A 21,891-nucleotide genomic window follows, 5' to 3' on the forward strand; every position below is an offset into this window, starting at 1 on the left:
ACTTTTAAACTCCCCCTAGAGGACTTTGGATTTACAGCTGTCTGGGACTTGTTTTTTGTCTTTCTTCTCTCCTGCCTTGTTGTTTATTCTCTGGACTTGTGGATTCCCATGGGACCTTACATGGTTTGACATTGGCACGTAGACAGGAGTGGAATGAGTGGCTTTGGGAAAACAAGATCGGCCAAAGCTAAAGCTAAACAATTAACGCAAACAACTTTGATTCCACAGCCGTGTAGATCATCTGTTCCTGCTATTTTGGTGGCACAAGAGGAAGAAACTGAGCAGACCTTGCTAGAAGGTATGGCTGCAGGAGGATCTGCCTCAGTATTAGATAACATTTTGGAAAAATTGGAAAGTTTGGACAAAAAGGCAGATGAGCATTCGGCTAAGATTGATCAAACTACAGCCAGTGTTAATAAATTGACTGAACAAGTTGCTCAGCATGCACAATCAATTGGGAACCTCTTTGAAGCCACCACAGAAAATCGTAAATTAGCTGTGGAAGCTAACCAAAAAGCTGAAGCATTAAAGGAAGAAGTTAAACCATTGCATAAGCAGATTGGTGAACAGCAGGCCTACCTGTCTATGATTGAACTAGGAAATAGGGAAAATAACCTGAGACTGAGGGCAATTCCAGAACTTGAACAAGGGGACTTAACTGACTATTTGACAAAAGAATTTTACAAGTTCTGGCCTTTAGAGGAAGATAAGGATTTTAAAATTGTGAGCGCCTTCAGACTGGGAAGAGTAGCAAGGAAAGACAGACCCAGAGACTGCTTAATTATCTTGAGATCCAAGCAAGAAAGAGACAAAATATTAAGTCTACACTACGAAAAATCACTTGTAATTCAAGATAGGAGAGCAGAAATTTACAAAGACATCCCGAAACAACTTTTGGACCTTAGATCTACTTATACAGAGTTAGCAAGATTGCTGAGGAGTAACTCAATTCCTTTTAGGTGGGAATTTCCCCAAGGACTATCTTTTACCTTCAGAGGGAAGAAAGTGAAAATTAAAACAGCCGAGGATCAAGAAAAGTTTTTGAACGACCACGGAGAAGACCTTCAGAAAGGGATCACAGGAATTCCAGGGCCTGGGCTATTGCCAATACCTACACCTTTGGGGTCTGAGGACCAGAAGAAAAAGACGCCACCACCAAAGGAATAACAGATTTGCCCAGGATGTCTCTGCAGCTTTTCAGTTGGAATATTAATGGCTGTAACTCCCCGGGAAAAAGGAGAAGGATATTTCATTTGTTAAAGAAAGAACAATTGGACATTATTTGCTTGCAGGAAACACATGTGACTAGGCTCCATAGAAAAGTGTTAATTAACAAGAGACTAGGCCAAGAATTTATTTCATCGGATCGAGTTAAGAAAAGAGGAGTGGTGATATATGCAAAAGAGAGCCTATCACCAAAATTTCTATTTAAAGATGAGCAAGGAAGAATTTTGGCAATCGAGATACAAACCCAAGGTGAAAAGCTTTTGATATTGGGAATTTACGCACCGAACGAGGGGAAATCAGAATTTTATAAGAAACTGCATGAGACACTGCTGGACTATCTGGACTATAGTAACATCATTATGATGGGAGATATGAATGGGGTGGTCTCTACAAATATGGATAAGTCACAAAACCAAAGCTTGACAAAAGATGGCAGACTACCTAAAACCTTCTTTGAACTGACTGACAATATGGACTTGATTGATATTTGGAGGATAAAGAACCCCCTAGGAAGAGAAGGAACATTCTTTTCTGAAGCCAAACTGACATGGACAAGAATCGACCAAATATGGATAACTAGAGGACTGGCACCTAAGACTAGAAAAGTGGAAATTTGCCCAAAAACTTGCTCCGACCATAATGCAATGAAGATGGAAATGAGACTAACTACAACCGGCTCCTTTAGATGGAAGATGAATGACACCTTGTTAAGAGATCAGGAGATTATTAAGAAGGCCCAAAAAACCTTAAGAGACTATTTTGAAATAAATTTGAATACCACAGTGGAAAAAAGAGTAATCTGGGATGCAAGTAAAGCTGTTATGAGGGGGTTTCTGATACAACAGAACACGATAAAGAAAAGAGCACAGAATGAGAAAAAAGATAAGATTCTGGAAAAAATAAAGGAAGGCGAGAAAAAGCTAAGATTGAAACCAAAGTCACAGGAGATTCTGAGAGAAATTAAATTTTACCAAGCACAATACTCCAAACTGATAAATCAGGAAGTTGAGTGGAAAATTAAGTTAATGAAACGAAGGACTTTCGAATCAGCAAATAAATGCGGGAAACTGCTGGCATGGCAGTTGAAAAAGAGACAAAAATTAAATACGGTCACAAATCTAGAGATTGAAGGGAGAAACATCCAGAACCCCGAGGAAATTAGAAAGTGCTTCCAGAGATACTTTAAACAACTTTATACACAAGAAAGAGATTGAGATAGACCAATTTTTGAGAAGAAATTACCAAAACTGTCTCAAGAAAATAGGACAATTTTAAACTATAAAATAACACAACAAGAAATTGAAGGTGCCATTCAGAATATGCAACCGGGCAAATCTCCAGGACCAGACGGGCTCACCTCCAAGTACTATAAGATTCTGAAAGAGTATTTGACACAACCATTAATGGAGGTTTGCAACGAGATTATGGAGGGGAAGAAGGCACCGGAATCGTGGAAAGAAGCCTTCATCACATTGATACCTAAATTAGAAACTGAAAAGACACAACTTAAGAACTACCGTCCCATCTCGCTCCTGAATGTGGATTACAAAATTTTTGCAGACATTCTGGCATGTAGATTTTAAAAAGTTTTAAATGAAGTAATTCATAAAGATCAGGCAGGTTTTCTCCCAGGTAGACACTTGTTTAACAATACTAGGAACATTATTGATATTTTGGAACTTTTGCAAACAAACATTAATACAAAAGCTGTGTTGATTTTTATAGATGCGGAGAAGGCCTTTGATAATATTTCTTGGAAATTTATGAAGAAAAATCTTGAAGGGATGGGAGTGGGACGGGAATTTGGGAATGGCATAGAGGCAATCTATTCAGAACAAAAAGCTAAATTGATAGTTAACAATGTGGTGACAGAAGAGTTTAAGATTGAGAAAGGAACATGACAAAGTTGTCCTATCTCCCCTCTGTTATTTATTTCAGTCCTGGAGGTGCTCCTGAACATGATTAGAGGGGACCGGTTGGTTGAAGGGATTCAGGTTGGAGCAATACGGTATAAACTTAAAGCCTTTGCAGATGATTTGGTTTTGACATTACAGGAGCCAGAATCTAGTACGAAAAGAGTTTTAGAACTGATTCATGAGTTTGGTCGGGTGGTGGGATTTAAATTAAACAAGCAAAAAACAAAGGTTTTGGGGAAAAACTTGACATCTCTGGAATCAGAAAGGTTTCAGAAAGAGACAGACCTAAATGTGGTGAAAAAGGTGAAATACCTAGGGGTTAACATGACTGCTAAAAAATTGAATTTATTCAAGGATAACTATGAAAAGTGCTGGACAGAAATCAAAAAGGATTTAGAAAGCTGGTCAAGATTGAAACTTTCCTTGTTAGGCCGAATTGCTGCTATAAAGATGAATGTATTGCCAAAAATGCTCTTTTTGTTTCAGACCCTACAGATTGTGGACAAGGTGGAATGTTTTAGAAAGTGGCAGAGAGATATTTCTAAATTTGTCTGGCAGGGCAAAAAGCCCAGAATAAAATTTAAAATACTAACCGACACTAAAGAAAGAGGGGGGGTTTGCCCTGCCAGACTTAAGGCTGTATTATGAAGCTGCAGCTTTCTGCTGGTTGAAAGAGTGGTTGCTCTTGGAGAACACTGATGTCCTGGATCTGGAAGGGTTTAATAACGCTTTTGGATGGCACGCTTATCTGTGGTATGACAAGGTAAAAATTCATAAGACTTTCAAGAACCATATTGTCAGGAAAGCAATATTTAATGTCTGGACAAAATACAAAGACTTACTAGAAAAGACCCCAAGGTGGTTGTCACCTATGGAAGTTAAGGCTCAGAAAAGACTCAATATGGAGGCCAAATGGCCGAAGTATTGGGAAATACTAGAAAAAGATGGAGATAACTGGAGATTGCAGAGTTTTGAGAAATTGAAGGATAGAGTGCAAGATTGGTTACACTATGCTCAGATCAGAGAGGCTTTCAACATGGATAAAAAAATAGGCTTCCAGGTGGAAAAATCGAAATTAGAAACAGAATTGTTAGAACCTAAAACTAAGGTAATATCCAAAATGTACAACTTGCTGTTAAAATGGAACACTCAGGACGAAATGGTTAAATCAGCTATGATAAAATGGGCACAGGATATTGGTTATAACATTATGTTTGCTGACTGGGAAAGGTTATGGACCACCGGTGTGAGGTTTACGGCATGTAGTGCCTTGAAAGAAAATATTATGAAAATGGTATATAGGTGGTACATGACCCCAGTCAAGCTTGCAAAAATATACCATTTGCGCGACAATAAATGTTGGAAATGTAAGGAGATTGAAGGAACATTCTTTCACCTTTTGTGGACTTGCCCGAGGGTTAAGACCTTCTGGGAAATGATTTATAATGAGTTAAAAAAGGTATTTACGTATACCTTTCCTAAGAAACCAGAGGCTTTCCTTTTGGCTTTCCTTTTGGGCATCGTCGGCCAGAGGGTGTTAAAGAAGGATCAAACCTTTTTTATGTATGCAACAACAGCAGCAAGAATACTCATTGCAAAATATTGGAAGACACAAGATTTGCCCACGCTGGAAGAATGGCAGACACAATTGATAGACTACATGGAGTTGGCTGAAATGACTGGCAGAATCTGAGACTTGGGAGAAGAAACAGTGGAAGAGGACTGGAAAAAGTTTAAGGACTATTTACAAAAACACTATAAGTTGTATGAATGTTAAGAAAATGCATGATACAAATCAACATGGCATCAGCAATTTTGGTTGAAAGATATTATGAGAATAAGTGATGTTTAAGTAAAAGATGAATTTTGAAATAATATTATGTTTAAAATAAGCAGTTAAGCACATGATAAAGATATTTAAAGTTAGAGACATAATATTGGAGAAATACAAAATATGAATTGAAACAAGGTAATAAATTGCTGTTTATAACTCTATTATCGAGAACGCAGGAAAGGGAGATGTGAGGAAGTCCAAAAGCTGTGGATATATGATTTATGGATAGTGGTTTTTGTTGTATTTTTCTACTCTATGTTTATTCTTTTGTTTGTTTTTGTTTTCTTTTGATTGTTATTTTTTGGTGATGGTATTTTATATGTTTGGTGATTTCTGTTTTGTCAAAAACTTGCAATAAATATCTTAAAAAAACAAAAAAACAAAGCACAAACGGTGTGACCAAGCTTCCTCATGGTAATGGCAGTATTTCTGCTATCTTTCCTTTAGCTTTGTGAAATTCTCCCATGGCTCATGAAACATCTCCCAGGGCCCCACAAGAAGGCCTTGTCCTGCTCAGAGATGGTGCTTTCATTTGCAAAGGAGGAGATAGAGAAGCATAAGGAGAATCAGTCTCTGCATGATCCACAAGATCTCATTGATTTCTGTCTGCTTCAGATGGAGAAAGTAAGTATCAGCTTTGAAGCTGAATACTGCTCATCCAATGAATCATTACATTCCCTGTTATAAGTGAATACTAATCTCTTGCCTGGAAACCAGCATCTTTTCCCCTCAATCTCAGTTGAAAATGGCATTGAGTTCCCACCAAATATTTCTCACATTCAATTTAGTTGCTAAAGTCGGTTGACATCCATCCCTAAGTATCTATAGAAATGGCTAGGAAATGTGAGCTTAAAGGACTGGAAACTGAAGTGTGCTAAGGGGTCTTGCTTTGGAGCATTCCTTCTGTACATAAATTATTTTGGATTGATGTTCATCCAACATTAAAATGTGGACTGAAAAAACAGAAAATCCTAAACAAAATGCTCTTAAACTAGAGTATGACTTCAAATTCCTGTCTCATTCATCTTCACATACTAGAAAGGCCAAAATATATTTTCATCCTTCCCTCTTTGAACAATGCTTATCATGATGACAAACAAATGGTTAAATATGTTTAGTGTTAAGTACCATATTTCACCATAATTGTCACATTTTTATGCTAATTATTCTTTTCAAAAAAAGGGTGTGTGTGACGATTATTGGTGAAAAACCAAAGCATGACCCTTAATCGAGGAAACAGTGTTTATGAAGAAACATAGAATCATAGAGTTGGAAGAGACCACAAGGGCCATCGAGTCCAGCCCCCTGCCAAGCAGGAAACACCATCAGAGCACTCCTGACATATGGTTGTCAAGCCTCTGCTTAAAGACCTCCAAAGTAGGAGACTCCACCACACTCCTTGGCAGCAAATTCCACTGTCGAACAGCTCTTACTGTCAGGAAGTTCTTCCTAATGTTTAGGTGGAATCTTCTTTCTTGTAGTTTGAATCCATTGCTCCGTGTCCGCTTCTCTGGAGCAGCAGAAAACAACCTTTCTCCCTCCTCTATGTGACATCCTTTTATATATTTGAACATGGCTATCATATCACCCCTTAACCTCCTCTTCTCCAGGCTAAACATGCCCAGCTCCCTTAACCGTTCCTCATAAGGCATCGTTTCCAGGCCTTTGACCATTTTGGTTGCCCTCTTCTGGACACGTTCCAGTTTGTCAGTGTCCTTCTTGAATTGTGGTGCCCAGAACTGGACACAGTACTCCAGGTGAGGTCTGACCAGAGCAGAATACAGTGGCACTATTACTTCCCTTGATCTAGATGCTAAACTCCTATTGATGAGGCCCAGAATTGCATTGGCTTTTTTAGCTGCCGCGTCACACTGTTGGCTCATGTCAAGTTTGTGGTCAACCAAGACTCCTAGATCCTTTTCACATGTACTGCTCTCAAGCCAGGTGTCACCCATCTTGTATTTGTGCCTCTCATTTTTTTTGCCCAAGTGCAATACTTTACATTTCTCCCTGTTAAAATTCATCTTGTTTGTTTTGGCCCAGTTTTCTAATCTGTCAAGGTCGTTTTGAAGTGTGATCCTGTCCTCTGGGGTGTTAGCCACCCCTCCCAGTTTAGTGTCATCTCCAAATTTGATCAGGATGCCCTTGAGTCCATCATCCAAGTCATTGATAAAGATGTTGAATAAGACCGGGCCCAAGACAGAACCCTGTGGCACCCCACTAGTCACTCTTCTCCAGGATGAAGAGGAACCATTGATGAGCACCCTTTGGGTTCGGTCAGTCAGCCAGTTACAAATCCACTGAGTGGTAGCATAGTCAAGACCGCATTTTACCAGCTTCTTTACAAGAATATCATGGGGCACCTTGTCAAATGCCTTACTGAAATCAAGGTAGGCTATATCCACTGAGTTCCCTTCATCTACCAGGCTTGTAATTCTGTCAAAAAACGAGATCAGGTTAGTCTGACATGACTTATTTTTCAGAAATCCATGCTGACTATTGGTGATCACAGCATTCCTTTCTAGGTGCTCACAGACTGTTTTCTTAATGATCTGCTCCAGAATCTTCCCTGGTATTGATGTCAGACTGACTGGGCGGTAATTATTTGGGTCCTCTCTTTTCCCCTTTTTGAAAATAGGGACAACATTTGCCCTCCTCCAGTCTGCCGGGACTTCACCTGTTCTCCAGGAATTCTCAAAGATGACTGCCAGTGGTTCTGAGATCACATCTGCCAGTTCTTTTAATACTCTTGGATGCAGTTCATCTGGCCCTGGAGACTTGAATACATCTAAACTAGCCAAGTATTCTTGTACTATCTCCTTAGTTATTCTGGGCTGTGTTTCCTTTGCTGAATCATTTGCTCCAAATTCTTCAGGTCGGGCATTGTTTTCTTTATCGGAGAAGACTGAGGGCAAAGAAGGCATTGAGGAGTTCAGCCCTTTCTGTGTCCCCTGTTTGCATTTCACCATCTTCTCCTCTGAGTGACCCCACTGTTTCTTTGTTCTTCCTTTTGCTACGAACATACCCATAAAAGCCTTTTTTGTTGCTTTTAACCTCTCTAGCAAGCCTGAGTTCATTCTGTGCTTTAGCTTTTCTGACTTTGTGTCTACACGTGCTGGCTATTTGTTTGAATTCCTCTTTGGTGGTTTCCCCCCTTTTCCATTTTTTGTACACATCCTTTTTTAATCTTAACTCAGTTAAAAGTTCTTTAGATAGCCACCCTGGCTTCTTTAGGCACCTTCCATGTTTCCATCTCATTGGTATTGCCTGACGTTGTGCTTTTACTATCTCCCTCTTAACAAACTCCCAGCCATCATGAACTCCCTTTCCTTTTAGTATTACTGTCCATGGGATCTCACCCAGCACTTCCCTAAGTTTTATGAAGTCGGCTTTCTTAAAGTCAAGAAATTGAGTCCTAGTATGCTTGGCTGCTCCTTTCCGCTGTATAGTAAACTTCAGAAGAGCATGATCACTCGCGCCTAATGATCCTTCCACTTCTACCCCACTAACCAGATCATCAACATTGGTTAGGACCAGATCTAAAATGGCTGTTCCTCTTGTTGCTTCTCCCACTTTCTGGACAATGAAGTTGTCTGCAAGGCCAGTGAGGAATCTGTTTGACCTTATGCTCTTGGCTGAGTTTGACATCCAACAAATATCCGGGTAATTGAAGTCCCCCATTACTACTATCTCCCTTCCTTTTGCATGCTTGGCCATCTGTTCCAGGAAGGCATCATCTATGTCCTCCGTTTGGCTTGGGGATCTATAGTAAACTCCCACAATGAGGTCCCTGTTATTCTTCTCTCCCTTAATTTTGACCCAAATGCTCTCACTTTGGCTTTGATGTTCTAAATCTTGGATCTCTTCACAGGTATACACATCCCTGACATATAACGCCACTCCTCCTCCTTTCTTGTCTGGTCTGTTTCTCTGAAATAGATTGTATCCCCCCATTATTACATTCCAATCGTGGGACTTATCCCACCAGGTTTCAGTGATGCCTATTATGTCATATTTAGTTTGCTGTACCAAGAGCTCAAGCTCATCTTGTTTATTTCCCATGCTTTGCGCATTAGTGTACAGACATTGAAGTCCATTAATCATTCCCCCGTGTCTCTTATTTAAGGATTTTTTCCTCCCACCACTAGGTCTGCGTGCTGTTTGCTCCATTTGGTCTATGACATTTGGATGATCATCTTCATCAATTGATAGGCTCCTACCTTCAGGAGCACTGTCTCCCTCCCCCACATTAGTCAGTTTAAAGCCCTCCTGATGAGGTTTCTGAGATTTTTGGCAAAAACATTTCTCCCAACTGTTGTGAGGTGCAGCCCATCGCTTGCCAGAAGTCCATCTTCAAGAAACTGCAGTCCGTGATCTAAGAATCCAAACCGTTCCTGTTTACACCATCTGCGAAGCCAGCTGTTCACTTCCACTATTTTTCCCTCTCTCCCTGGGCCACGTCGTTCAACTGGGAGGACAGATGAGATGACAATTTGTGCATTTAGTTGCTTCAATTTCCTGCCGAGAGCCTCGTAGTCTCTTTTGATCTTCTGGAGGCTATTGCATGCTAATGCAGTGTCATTGGTTCCCACATGAACCAAGAGGAAGGGGTATTTGTCAGTGGGTTTTATGATTCCTTGCAGTCGTTCAGTTACATCTTGGATCTTAGCCCCGGGGAGACAGCACACTTCCCGAGACATCTTGTCAGGCCCACAGATCACTGCTTCTGTTCCCCTCAGTAGGGAATCCCCTATCACCAGTACACGCCTCCTCTTAGGTTTGGTCGGGGTTCTTCCGTGAGCTGTCCGTTCCAAGGTCGCCTGCACATTCCCTGAGGACTGACTTTGCTGCTCGTCTTCATTTACCTGATCGACAGAAATGAGGGAGAGATCCTCAAATGGAGCCTGCTCTTTGTCTTCCATGCTAGGGGAGAGGACCTCAAAGCGATTGTGTAATTCTAAACAATCAGAACGAACCCTGGGCCTCCTACTTCTTTGAGTCACGTTTCTCCATATATCCGGCTCCTGTGTTGGTGAACTAGCCTCCTTCTCAGGGGAGTCCCCTGTCTCCTCCTTGATGGAGACAGTGTGGTCTGTTGCTTCCAAGAAGAGCTCCAGCTCTCTAATTCTTTGGAGCGTAGCTACACGTTCCTCCAGTTGCTGGACTTTGTCTTTTAAGAGGGCAATCAACATGCAATTGCTGCAGGTAAAGCTGCCTGCAACCTTTGGCAAGATGGCAAACATTGCGCAGGAACCGCAGGCGACAACAGCTGTTCCCTCCCCCTCCATCTTGAGAATGTGTCGTTGGGGGTGGCTACAGCGGTCCTCCATGATAAAAAGTGTGCAGACAGGACAAATAACTCCCCCCACAAAAAACCTAGGTCTCCCCCAACAAACGTTTGAGACTAGCTCCGCTAAATCTAAAAGATGGATCAAACTGCGCGCGCCGCTGCCCTGCTAGCTCTGATAAGCTCCTCCCACAGCTAATCACCTTCCTCAACAGAAACCCTGCCCCCTCTGACCTTTGCACAGGGAAAACAGCTAATCAGCCACAAAGAAACACAAGCACACAAGAGAAAACCCTTTTTGCTCCTTCTTCAACTGCTTCCCTGCTAGCTCTGATAAGCTCCTCCCACAGCTAATCACCTTCCTCAACAGAAACCCTGCCCCCTCTGACCTTTGCACAGGGAAAACAGCTAATCAGCCACAAAGAAACACAAGCACACAAGAGAAAACCTTTTTGCTCCTTCTTCAACTGCTTCCCTGCTAGCCTGTTTATATTGCTTATTATGTTTATATTGCTTATTACTTATTACTGTTTTTGGTGTGATTAGAACTAGGGACTGAGGTCCCTTCAGTGCCCCTCTAAAATATGTGAAGTGGCCTGGCTCCGCCAAAGTTCATGGCAATTGCCATTCTAATGGTGGACATGAGCCACATTATGTGATTGATTATGTGAGGTGGGGCTCACTTGCCCCCTTCCTCATATTTTATTCAAGTTGGCACCCCTGATGGATTGCAACCAGCAAGTGCTCTGTGGAAGTAGCAATTGTACTGCACTGTGGTTCGATTCAACTGCAGGTAGAAGTTTGTTGGCTTTTGCAATTGTAATGCATTTACTATCCTGGCCCTCATTGCTGGATTAATAAGAGCTTGAACTCAGAGTTCTTTCTGAAGGCTTTGACGCCTACATCAGATTGGTACCTTCCCAAGGCACAGGTTACAAGGAGTAGCAATTCCATAAGAGGGAAAGATACCCATATTAAATACCAGATGACTCTTGGGGTACTGGAAGTAGATCACAGTCTCTTGGGAGTTCAGTGTGCCTGATATAAAGCACACTTCGTCACATCTGCGTGACACATATTAAAATGATTATAGTGTTTGATTGTAGTAGTGTTTGATTGTATCACATTCCAAGGCTACTTACAAATGGTGTCGCACCCCTTGTTGCTTATTTGTATTTAATAACTGAGCATATAAAAACAGAGAGTACTGCTGATGTCTTTGATGAAAGCAAAAACTCCTTAGAGAAAGAGAGTTGAACCTGACCAGGCAACCTAGAAAAATTTAAGGAGAAAGAGACAGCAAGAGAAGGATGGAGTTATGGGCACTTTTGATTGCTCTGCTGGTGCCTCTTCTGATTCTGCACTACCTGAAACAGCTCTGGTCACGCAGGCATTATCCTCCAGGTCCTCTCCAGCTTCCTCTCATTGGAGCCATATGGAGATTTGGATTCAAGATTGATGAAAATACTCTCATTCAGGTACTTATTGCTTCGTAATAACTCAGTCTGATGTCAGCAATTGTTTTATCTATTTCCACCAACAATTGTGATATTTCAGCTTCAACAATAGAATGGGTTAAAATGGTAAATGCCATAAGCCTTCGTTGTCAGAAGTTGTAAGCAATACAAATAATAGTAATAATGTAAATAGTATTATTATTAATATTGAAAAGCACAAAACCATATAAAAGTTGAAAATATGCATTAAAAACTACAGATCAAAAATATTTATTGTATGCTCTTAAACTGAGGAAGGAGGAGAGAACACCCTCAAAGGAAGAATGCTTTATGAAAATCTTGGAATATGCAGAGAGGGCAAAAATTGATAAAAGATACAAATTTAGAATCTTTTAAAGAAGATTAGAAAACCTTTCCAGTCTATATAAAAATGTTATTTCCCATATGCAAAGACCACAGTGGGGTTTGAAGTGTAAGAAAACAGCAGAATATATTAAGAAACATGTTAGAGAGGATGAAATTAGATAAGATGGAACTTTAAAATTCAATTGTATGTAATTCGAGTTATAAACATTGATATTGGGTGAGTGGGAAATCACTTGTTTTGTTGATTTGGAATATAGTGGTACCTCGGGTTAAGTACTTAATTTGTTGCGGAGGTTCGTTTTTTTTAAAGAATTTTTATTAAATTTCCAGTTAACAAACCAATCATATCACATTAATTCCACATTATACCAATACATAATAAACTCCAAATATTTAGCCGAATCTTAAATTTTTGTTTGGGGGACCCATGCTCTGAGTTCAGAAAGGGTCCAATCACCTCATATTTCTGCTGCTTTGATGTTCACAAGTCCCATCTTTCCATCTCTTTGTTGTTATCCTTTACAAATCCCGTCTTCAAATCTTCTTGCTGCTAACATTTTTTTTCTTAATAACCTCTGGGTTATCTCCACAAGTGAGTTGAAGCAAACATTATTATAGTCCTGTGTGGATTTTCATGCTGATCTAAAAGTCCTATTCAAACGGCAGGCACCATTTCAGCAGTTCCCATAAAATACAGTCTAAGCGTCTGCTCATTAACTTTCCCAGACCAGTTGCTCCATAAATCAGCCTTTCCAGGGGAGTCCTTGCCAAATCAAACGTAGAATTCAGATATGATAACAGAACAGTGGCTCCCTCCCCCTTTGACTGTAAATCTTGCAACAAAGTCAGTCTCATAATGGCGGTTCCCAATTAGAACTGCGTCATCCAAAAGCCTTTTGTTTCCTTTCCAGATCTTCCGCAAAACAGAGCCTTTAGTTGATAATTTCCACACAGTTTATTTTCCCATCTCACTTGCTATCAGTCATGTGGCGGTTCTTCTTGGGGAGGGGTTGTTAGGTAAATCATATTGAAAAAGAGAAAAGTTTTTCCCCCCTTTCCGATCCGTTTCAACATACCAACATAGTTGTGATTCTTTGATGTAGTCTTCTGTTCAGTCCAACCCGTCACTCAGCTTCTCAGTGGTCGATTTAATTAGCAATCAGTACACCCTTTCCTTCGCTCAAAACATGTGCATTTACTCTTCTCCAATTATTTATCTTGAGCAATGCAACTAGGATCACAATCAGAAGTAGCGTCCAGGAGATCCAAAAACTCACTCGAGGGCTTTCCGTCCAGTGCCCCCATACCCTCCTTCTTTCGAACTCGGGGGTGATTTATTGGCGACTGCGGATGAGGCAGCATTTTCCCATCCCCTGGGAAAACTCGGGAGGCTCTTAACCTGTCCGTTCTTACCCTGAAACTGTTCTTAACCTAAAGCACCACTTTAGCTAATGGGGCCTCCTGCTGCTGCCGCGCCGCCACAGCACAATTTATGTTCTAATCCTGAAGCAAAGTTCTTAACCCGAGGTACTATTTCTATGTTAGCAGTGTCTGTAACCTGAAGCGTATGTAACCTGAAGCGTATGTAACCCGAAGTACCACTGTATAATCGTTGAGTAACAAATGTTACTTTCTATATGGAAAATTTCTATATTCCAATTGTTTTGTTAATTGGATTATTATTATTATTATTATTATTAACCACCCAATAATACGCCCCCACAGAAAAAAAAATCAGATTTTAAAAGGGCAGAGGATGTCAATCAAATCAACCAAAGGCCTAGTTATAAAGGAAGGTTTTGCCAGGTGAACTTCCCTGGTGAGAGAATTCCACAGACAGGGAATCACTGCAGAGCAGGTCCATTCTTGTGTTGCCACCCTCTGGACCTCTTATGGAGGAGGAACACAAGGAAGGGCCTCAGAAGATGATTTCAGGGTCTGGGTGAGATCATATTGAAAGAGGTGGTCCTTGAGGTATTGTGGTTCTGAGCCATTTAAGGCTTTCTAGGTCAAAACCAGCACTTTGAATTGGGTCCAGAAACTAATTGGTAGCTGCTGCAGCCGGACCAGGAGCGATGTAATATGCTCTTGTTCCGGTGAGCAACCTGGCCACTGAATTCTGCACTAGCTGAAGTTTCCACACTGTCTTCAGAGGCAACCCTATGTATAACACATTGCAAGTAATCTTACCTTGAGGTTACCAAGGTTAAGAAATGTAACTTTCTATATGAAAAAAGAATAAAATATTATTACAGAAAAAAGACAGACCACAGCATTCATTCACAGCAGCCTCTCAACAGGCACTAACCTCCATGCCCTATTCAATCTTTTTCACTCAAACCAGAAGCACTTATAAAAAACAAACTATAAACTAAAATACCAAAATCTTCTTAAAGGATCTCTGTGGTAAACTAGGGTTGTCATTTTTTAGGAAGTTGTTGAGCTTTTTCCATTGGGTTGCCATACATCTCAGTGTTCCTGACATTTTGCCGATTCCTGTCAGGACATGTCAGGAATTTTTCTGATGTATGGCAAGTTTACACTAAGTGCTAATCTCCAGGTAATACTCTCTCCAAGATTACAAGGGCAGGGCTGTGAAATCAGCTTCAGAGAGTCATTTAGAAAGCTGTGAAACTAATGTCACTGGGAAATGAAGTCTTGCTACCACTTACAAGTTGACCCATAGAAAATACAACAACATTTTATGTTGCCTTGTGTCCCCCCCCCCCCCCGGATTTCACATAGCTACCCATGCTGCCATTATCCTACTTTGTATGGTTTTGTGCTTTTCAGTATTAATCGGAATCTTGCCCCTTTATACTAGTTTTAATGTGTGTCGTTCATAGCTGCTGGTTGAAGGGCTCTTATCTCCAAAACACATTGTGTAACACAAGAAGCTGAATTAATAAAACAGCTTATTACAGTATGTTCTTGATCTTGTCTTCCTTTCGTTCTATTGCATTTTGCGACATGGCCTAGAACAGGTATGTCCAACTTTCAAGAGACTGAGATCTACACCCACTATAAAAAAACTGGCAGTGATCTACCAAATTTGTTGAGCTTTTTTAGGGAGCCAAAGTTCTTGAGGTTTCAGGAGGGTTCGGGGGGGGGGGCTAGATCTACCACAGACACACCACGATCTTCTAATAGATCCCGATCTACCTGTTGGACATCCCTGGCCTAGAATGCTGTGTACTTCTCCCCTTCCAACAGACGGAAGGGGAACAAGTTCGATTGGCAATGAAGCAGGAGCACATCAGCCTTTCTCAGCAGCAGCTCACGTGTAACTAGAGAAGACAAGAGACAAACAGAACAGGCACCTTTCCATTGCCTCCTCCGCAAGCATTAACTCTTTGTCAGACCATAGTTTAGTTTATTTGTTTGTTTCTTAAATAAAATTATGAGCCTTTTTCAGCAAAAACTCTTCAAAAAATATAAAATTACTCAGCCATCAGATACGAACATATTAACTTTTAAAACATTGGAATTGGTAATAATCTCTAGCCCAGACATGTATCATCTTAATTCCTTGCCATAGATTTGCATGGTGGTGATGCTCCTGCTGTGACCCACCATGGGTCTGAAACCTGACCCAGGACTCTAGCCCAGCCTATGCCAACCTGGTAGCCTCCAGATGTTTTGGACTACGATGCCCATCTGCCCCAACCACCATGGCCAATAGTCAGGGATGGTGGGAGTTCTAGTTCAAAAGCATCTGGTGGGCTACAGGTTCCACATCCCTGCACACACAAAGATTGTGGCAAGATCATTTTCTGGCAATGACTTGTGCATCTTCTTGTCTGTCACAGGAGGGCTGGTTACTATGAAGTGTCTCTGCTGCTCTGATCCTAGGCAGAGGCAACATGGCTAGGAGGGAGTAAAACAAATGGGTTGGAATTATGGGAGGGAGGGAGGGAGGGAGGGAGGGAGGGAGGGAGGGAGGGAGGAAGGGAGGGAGGAAGGAAGGAAGGAAGGAAGGAAGGAAGGAAGGAAGGAAGGAAGGAAGGAAGGAAGGAAGGGGAGGAGGAGGAGGGGAAAGGATGATAGGAAGAGAACTGCACATAGTGAGAAACTGCAAAGGTGAGGGAGGATGACGTTCTCGTATTAAGTTGAAATATGCAACTGTGTTTTTTGAACACATCATTCCTCTCTTATCTTTTGACCCAAATGGTAGCTGAGAAAGCAACATGGAAATATTTACACCATATGGTTAGGACATCTACCCATTGTAGTACTGTCTGGATTCCAAGCAGTGAAAGAAGCGCTCATTGACCACTCTGAAGAATTAGATGAGCGACCAGAGACTCCTTTCCTTAGGACTCTGATAAAAGGAAAGGGTAAGTAGTGAAGAATAAGAATTTCTACTGGTATTTTCCCAAGATGAAACATTTAAAGGGCTGTCCAGAAAAACAGAACAAGGGTTCTCTATTACTGCTGCAACACAGCGGGAAATGCATTACCTAGGAGCCAACCCCCAGGGGCTGAGGTCATTCAGAGTGGCTAGTCCTCATGCTATCAAATGACACGTTCATTTGGGTGCATGAAAACCTGGCTTCAGAACATGTGAAGATTTGATTGATTATGACATCTCTAAGAAACACAATACACTGCTTCTCTCAACAAGCTCTTCCAACATGTTTTGGGCATGGACTCATGTGGCAAATATAACATGTGAACTTTGCAATCACATAGTTACTATCATCATTATGAATTATGAATTGCATTTTGTATGTATGTCTCAAGGCAACTTACAGAGATATAAAAACAGTTTAAACTATGAATAATCATAGTTTAGAGGTTCCGGGACCTAAGTAAGTCAGATTATCCTCCACCAGGGCCACAATGTGAGTTACTGTGGGGCTGGCCTGCCCAATAATTCCCATCACTATCTCTGCAGTTTATTACTGGTGCTAAGGGCTCCTCCAGAAAACGTTTTTTAATTGCACATTCATAATGATTTGTGCTCATAATACTTTCAAGGTGGTTGTATCCAACTTCATTGTCAATACTACTTATGCCTGCAAAGATTTTGAGGTGATCATACAGTTTCATTTCCATTCTGTCACATCCTTTAACTATCTGCTGAAAACTACATATGCACAAACTTATTTTTGTCCCACTTTTGTTGCAATATAGATAGTTTCCCCAGACAGAAATAATGCAGTAGTGTTCAGGCAGTGTTGCAGAAGAATTGATAAACCAGAACATATCCACCATTGATGCATTACGACTTGTCAAAAATATGGTACAGAATTCACCCTCAGTAAAAATCACAAACCTGTCTAGTTGGACCAGTAGAAGTAGTAACTGGTTGACACCACACATTATATCCTTAAGAACAGTGTCGAAAAATTGGCTGAATTGTGTTTATTTGGTTTTCCATACTTTTTATTGAAACTTTTCAGAAACACTAACTAAGCAAACAAACAAAAAAAAGTAAAAGAGAAAGAAACGTCAAGCCCTGTCTCAAAGGTAGATCTGAACTCTTGTCTCACACAGAAGGGAGTGGACCCTCCCAGCTCTCACCTGGGTGCTTCCCTTTCTTCCCCCAGTCTCCCACCCTGGGAGATCTTTCCTTCTCTGCCTCTCACACAGGGTCTTTCACCAGCCGGCTATCACCTTCAAGTGTGTATGCAATAGTCCTCCTCCATTCCAGTATGGTGACTTTATCTCCCAAAAAATTCCAACCATTCCTCCATGGTTTTTTTAAAAAAACAAATCCTTCATTTCTATTTAAACAGGAATCTCTACACTGTAGTCATATACTGTTAGAGGGGGATTTTTCACTGGTGGCAGATGACAGAAGACTGTGACACCATGAGACCGGTGTAAAACCAAGTCAAATAAAGGTTTTATTTCAAAACAACAAACAGCAAAGCTTCTGGGTGTTTTTCCTGCAGGCAGAGTTCAAACTGAAGCTTTTCTCCTTTTGTAGTAATGGCCAGCTGCAACCAATTAGCCCAGAGCTCACAAAAACTGTTCTTAAAGGTGCAAACATGTTTCTGTGCAGAATGTCTCCCAACATATATTAAACATATTAATTTTATTAAAAAATAATCCATAGTTATTTACTTGTTGTATATTCATTATTTTACACCCAGTTTTATATCTTGCGATCTCATTTCCTGTAGGCAGTGATTTTCCATCCTAATCTAGCAAGAGAGAAAGAAAAAAGGTCCTTCCATTTCCACCACTTCCATTCTTTTCCCAATAGCATCACCAGAAGCTTGATAGATTTTTCCTCTAAATTCCCTCCAAAGTGTGCCCAGAATCCTTTGTCTCTCTGCTCTAGCTCTGCCATCTCAGAATGTTTCTTGATCTCTCTGTCGGTGGTTTCATTCCTCTCCTCCACATCACAGCTCCATCACTTGACTCTTTCACTCCTCCAGGCACCTGTGTGGAGGTCCTCTCCATTTCTTCATCTGTCACCTCCCACTTTTCCATTCCACTCTCATGTTCTGGCAGGCCTTTATCAATATTATTAACCAAAGGTTCTACATCTTCGTCAGTCTCATCTTTCTATGATCCATTTTCATTCACCATTTTATGCATCTCAGCTGTGAGCTCTTTCAGCTGCTCATCCAATAATTGCTGAATTAACAATATGTTTGCCATACTGAGGTCTTATTAACAACTCACTCTCCACCTTAACAGTCTGCCTTGAAAACCTGCATCTGTCTCCTTAATAGAGGAGCATATTTGTTACCACAATCAGAGAGGTAAATTTCACTTTGCAGTTGGCATTTACACCAAAGGGGCGGTTGGCATTTACACCAAAGAGTTAAAAGTAATATAAAATGAGAATTATTAACCATCGGAACAACCTTATCAGTTTAGAATATTTCTTAGTTGCAAATAATAAAAACATGCTTTTTGTTTTATTTTCTGCCTGTTAATAATTGCCTCTTCTTGTGCCAGCAGATAGCTTGCTTTCCAAGTGAAAGTTCAATTGGTAGATTTATATCTTGGCTATAATTAATCACCACATAATCATCTCTGTCGGTGGAGTGTCGGCAGTAGACATTAAGTCAGCCATCTTTCTTCATGGAAGTCCCTTAACTGAATTGGGTTTGTGATTTGAATTTACTGTTAGTATTTAACATTATGAGAAAACTCAGGTGATACCTGCAAGTTCACTCTTGGTTGCAGTAATCACCACTGTTTACATAGATAAACCCAATTCCCTTCTTAGCTTTGCTAGGAATAATTGGTGAATGAAAGCAACTATTTTGCTGATACATTCTTGCTTACAAAAAGCTAAATGTTGACACTGTACAGCAGGGCTTTCAGTAGACTCATGATATGCTCTGGTGTGGTCTGTTGCTCTGGCTGAGAAACTGACCCCCCAGGTAAGGGTGGCCAGAAGCAAGTTAAGTCCTTTATCCTTCTACAACACCTGCCATCCATTTGTCTCCCAATGAGAAGTGAATTTTGATCGTGACGGCCTTCCATGGAAAGATCTAAACTTGTTGACATCACACTGTATCAGATACCAGTTTTCTCTTCAAAAATCAAAATGGTAGAGCTGTCGAGAAATCTCACTTTTTGCTGATACAGTAAATTGCGGGTGCATGTGACGTCATTCTGAGTGTCTGCGCATGTGTGAGTGGCAAAATCCTGAAGTAACCTGTTCCATTACTTCTGGGTCACCGTGGGAGGCAACATGAAAAGATTTAAACCGAAGCGACTTTAACCTGAGATATGATTGTTGTTATTTCTCACTGATTTTCCATAGGTATTGCATTATCAAATGGTCACACCTGGAGGCAACAGAGACGCTTTGTTGCAGTTACTCTGCAGAAGCTGGGGCGGGCAAAGAAAGGCATGGAGCACCAAGTAGCAGAGGAGGCCCATCAGCTCGTGGAGGCTTTTGCACATTCAAAGGGTATGTGATGCTAAGTGATGGTGCTGAGCTGGCATATGAAGATATATTTGTGTACTACCTCTGTCCATTTTAGAAAGGAATATGATATGCTTCTCTTGGTTCCTAATGGAGATCCCAGCAGTTTCTCATGGCCACCATGAAACCCCACTCTCAGTATGAATTGCACCAGTTGAGCTAACATTTGTTGTTGTTGTTTAGTCGTTTAGTCGTGTCCGACTCTTCGTGACCCCATGGACCAGAGCACGCCAGGCACTCCTGTCTTCCACTGCCTTCCGCAGTTTGGTCAGACTCATGTTTGTAGCTTCGAGAACACCGTTCAACCATCTCGTCCTCTGTCGTCCCCTTCTCCTTGTGCCCTCCATCTTTCCCAACATCAGGGTCTTTTCCAGGGAGTCTTCTCTTTTTGTGAGGTGGCCAAAGTATTGGAGCCTCAGCTTCACGATCTGTCCTTCCAGTGAGCACTCAGGACTGATCTTCTTAAGAATGGATACGTTTGACCTTCTTGCAGTCCATGGGACTCTCAAGAGTCTCCTCCAGCACCATAATTCAAAAGCATCAATTCTTCGGCGATCAGCCTTCTTGATGGTCCAGCTCTCACTTCCATAAATCACTACTGGGAAAACCAAGGCTTTAACTATACGGACCTTTGTTGGTAAGGTGATGTCTCTCCTTTTTAAGATGCTGTCTAGGTTTGCCATCGCCTTTCTCCCAAGGAGCAGGCGTCTTTTAATTTCGTGACTGCTGTCACCATCTGCAGTGATCATTGAGCCCAAGAAAGTAAAATCTCTCACTGCCTCCATTTCTTGCCCTTCTATTTGCCAGGAGGTGATGGGACCAGTGGCCATGATCTTCATTTTTTTGATGTTGAGCTTCAGATCATATTTTGCGCTCTCCTCTTTCACCCTCATTAAAAGGTTATTTAATTCCTCCTCACTTTCTGCCATCAAGGTTGTGTCATCTGCATATCTGAGGTTGTTGATATTCCTTCCGGCAATCTTAATTCCGGCTTGGGATTCATCCAGGCCAGCCTTTTGCATGATGAATTCTGCATATAAGTTAAATAAGCAGGGAGACAATATACAGCCTTGCCGTACTCCTTTCCCATTTTTGAATCAATCAGTTGTTCCATATCCAGTTCTAACTGTAGCTTCTTGTCCCACATAGAGATTTCTCAGGAGACAGATGAGGTGATCAGGCACTCCCATTTCTTTAAGAACTTGCTATAGTTTGCTGTGGTCGACACAGTCAAAGGGTTTGCATAGTCCATGAAGCAGAAGTAGATGTCTTTCTGGAACTCTCTAGCTTTCTCCATAATCCAGCGCATCTTTGCAATTTGGTCTCTGGTTCCTCTGCCCCTTTGAAATCCAGCTTGCACTTCTGGGAGTTTTCGATCCACATACTGCTTAAGCCTGCCTTGTAGAATTTTAAGCATAACCTTGCTAGCGTGTGAAATGAGTGCAATTGTGCGGTAGTTGGAGCATTCTTTGGCACTTCCCTCCTTTGGGATTGGGATGTAGACTGATTTTCTCCAATCCTCTGGCCACTGCTGAGTTTTCCAAACTTGCTGGCATATTGAGTGTAGCACCTTAACAGCATCATCTTTTAAAATTTTTAATAGTTCAGCTGGAATATCATCACTTCCACTGGTCTTGTTATTAGCAGTGCTTCCTAAGGCCCATTTGACTTCACTCTCCAGGATGTCTGGCTCAAGGTCAGCAACCACACTACCTGGGGTATACGAGACATCCATTTCTTTCTGGTATAGTTCCTCTGTGTATTCTTGCCACCTCTTCTTGATGTCTTCAGCTTCTGTTAGGTCCTTTCCACTTTTGTCCTTTATTATGGTAATCTTTGTACAAAATGTTCCTTTCATATCTCCAATTTTCTTGAACAGATCTCTGGTTTTTCCCATTCTATTG

At 41.2% G+C, this 21,891-nt stretch overlaps 2 protein-coding genes across 2 annotated transcripts in view; both read left to right on the plus strand.

Annotated features, from left to right (window-relative positions):
• LOC308585057 (cytochrome P450 2J5-like) overlaps positions 1–21,891 on the plus strand; it is a 92,914-nt gene that overhangs the window by 46,721 nt on the left and 24,302 nt on the right. The window lies entirely within an intron of this gene.
• Positions 11,263–21,891, plus strand: part of LOC308584980 (cytochrome P450 2J2-like) — a 29,651-nt gene continuing 19,022 nt past the window's right edge. The window contains exons 1-3 of the mRNA XM_081190395.1: positions 11,263–11,742; positions 16,262–16,424; positions 19,823–19,972. Coding sequence (XP_081046521.1) covers positions 11,575–11,742; positions 16,262–16,424; positions 19,823–19,972 — 481 coding nt within the window. The 5' untranslated portion in view covers positions 11,263–11,574. The remainder of the gene's footprint in view (positions 11,743–16,261; positions 16,425–19,822; positions 19,973–21,891) is intronic.

Source organism: Podarcis bocagei (assembly GCF_964188305.1).
Source record: "Podarcis bocagei genome assembly, chromosome: 4".
Classification (NCBI taxonomy): domain Eukaryota; kingdom Metazoa; phylum Chordata; class Lepidosauria; order Squamata; family Lacertidae; genus Podarcis; species Podarcis bocagei.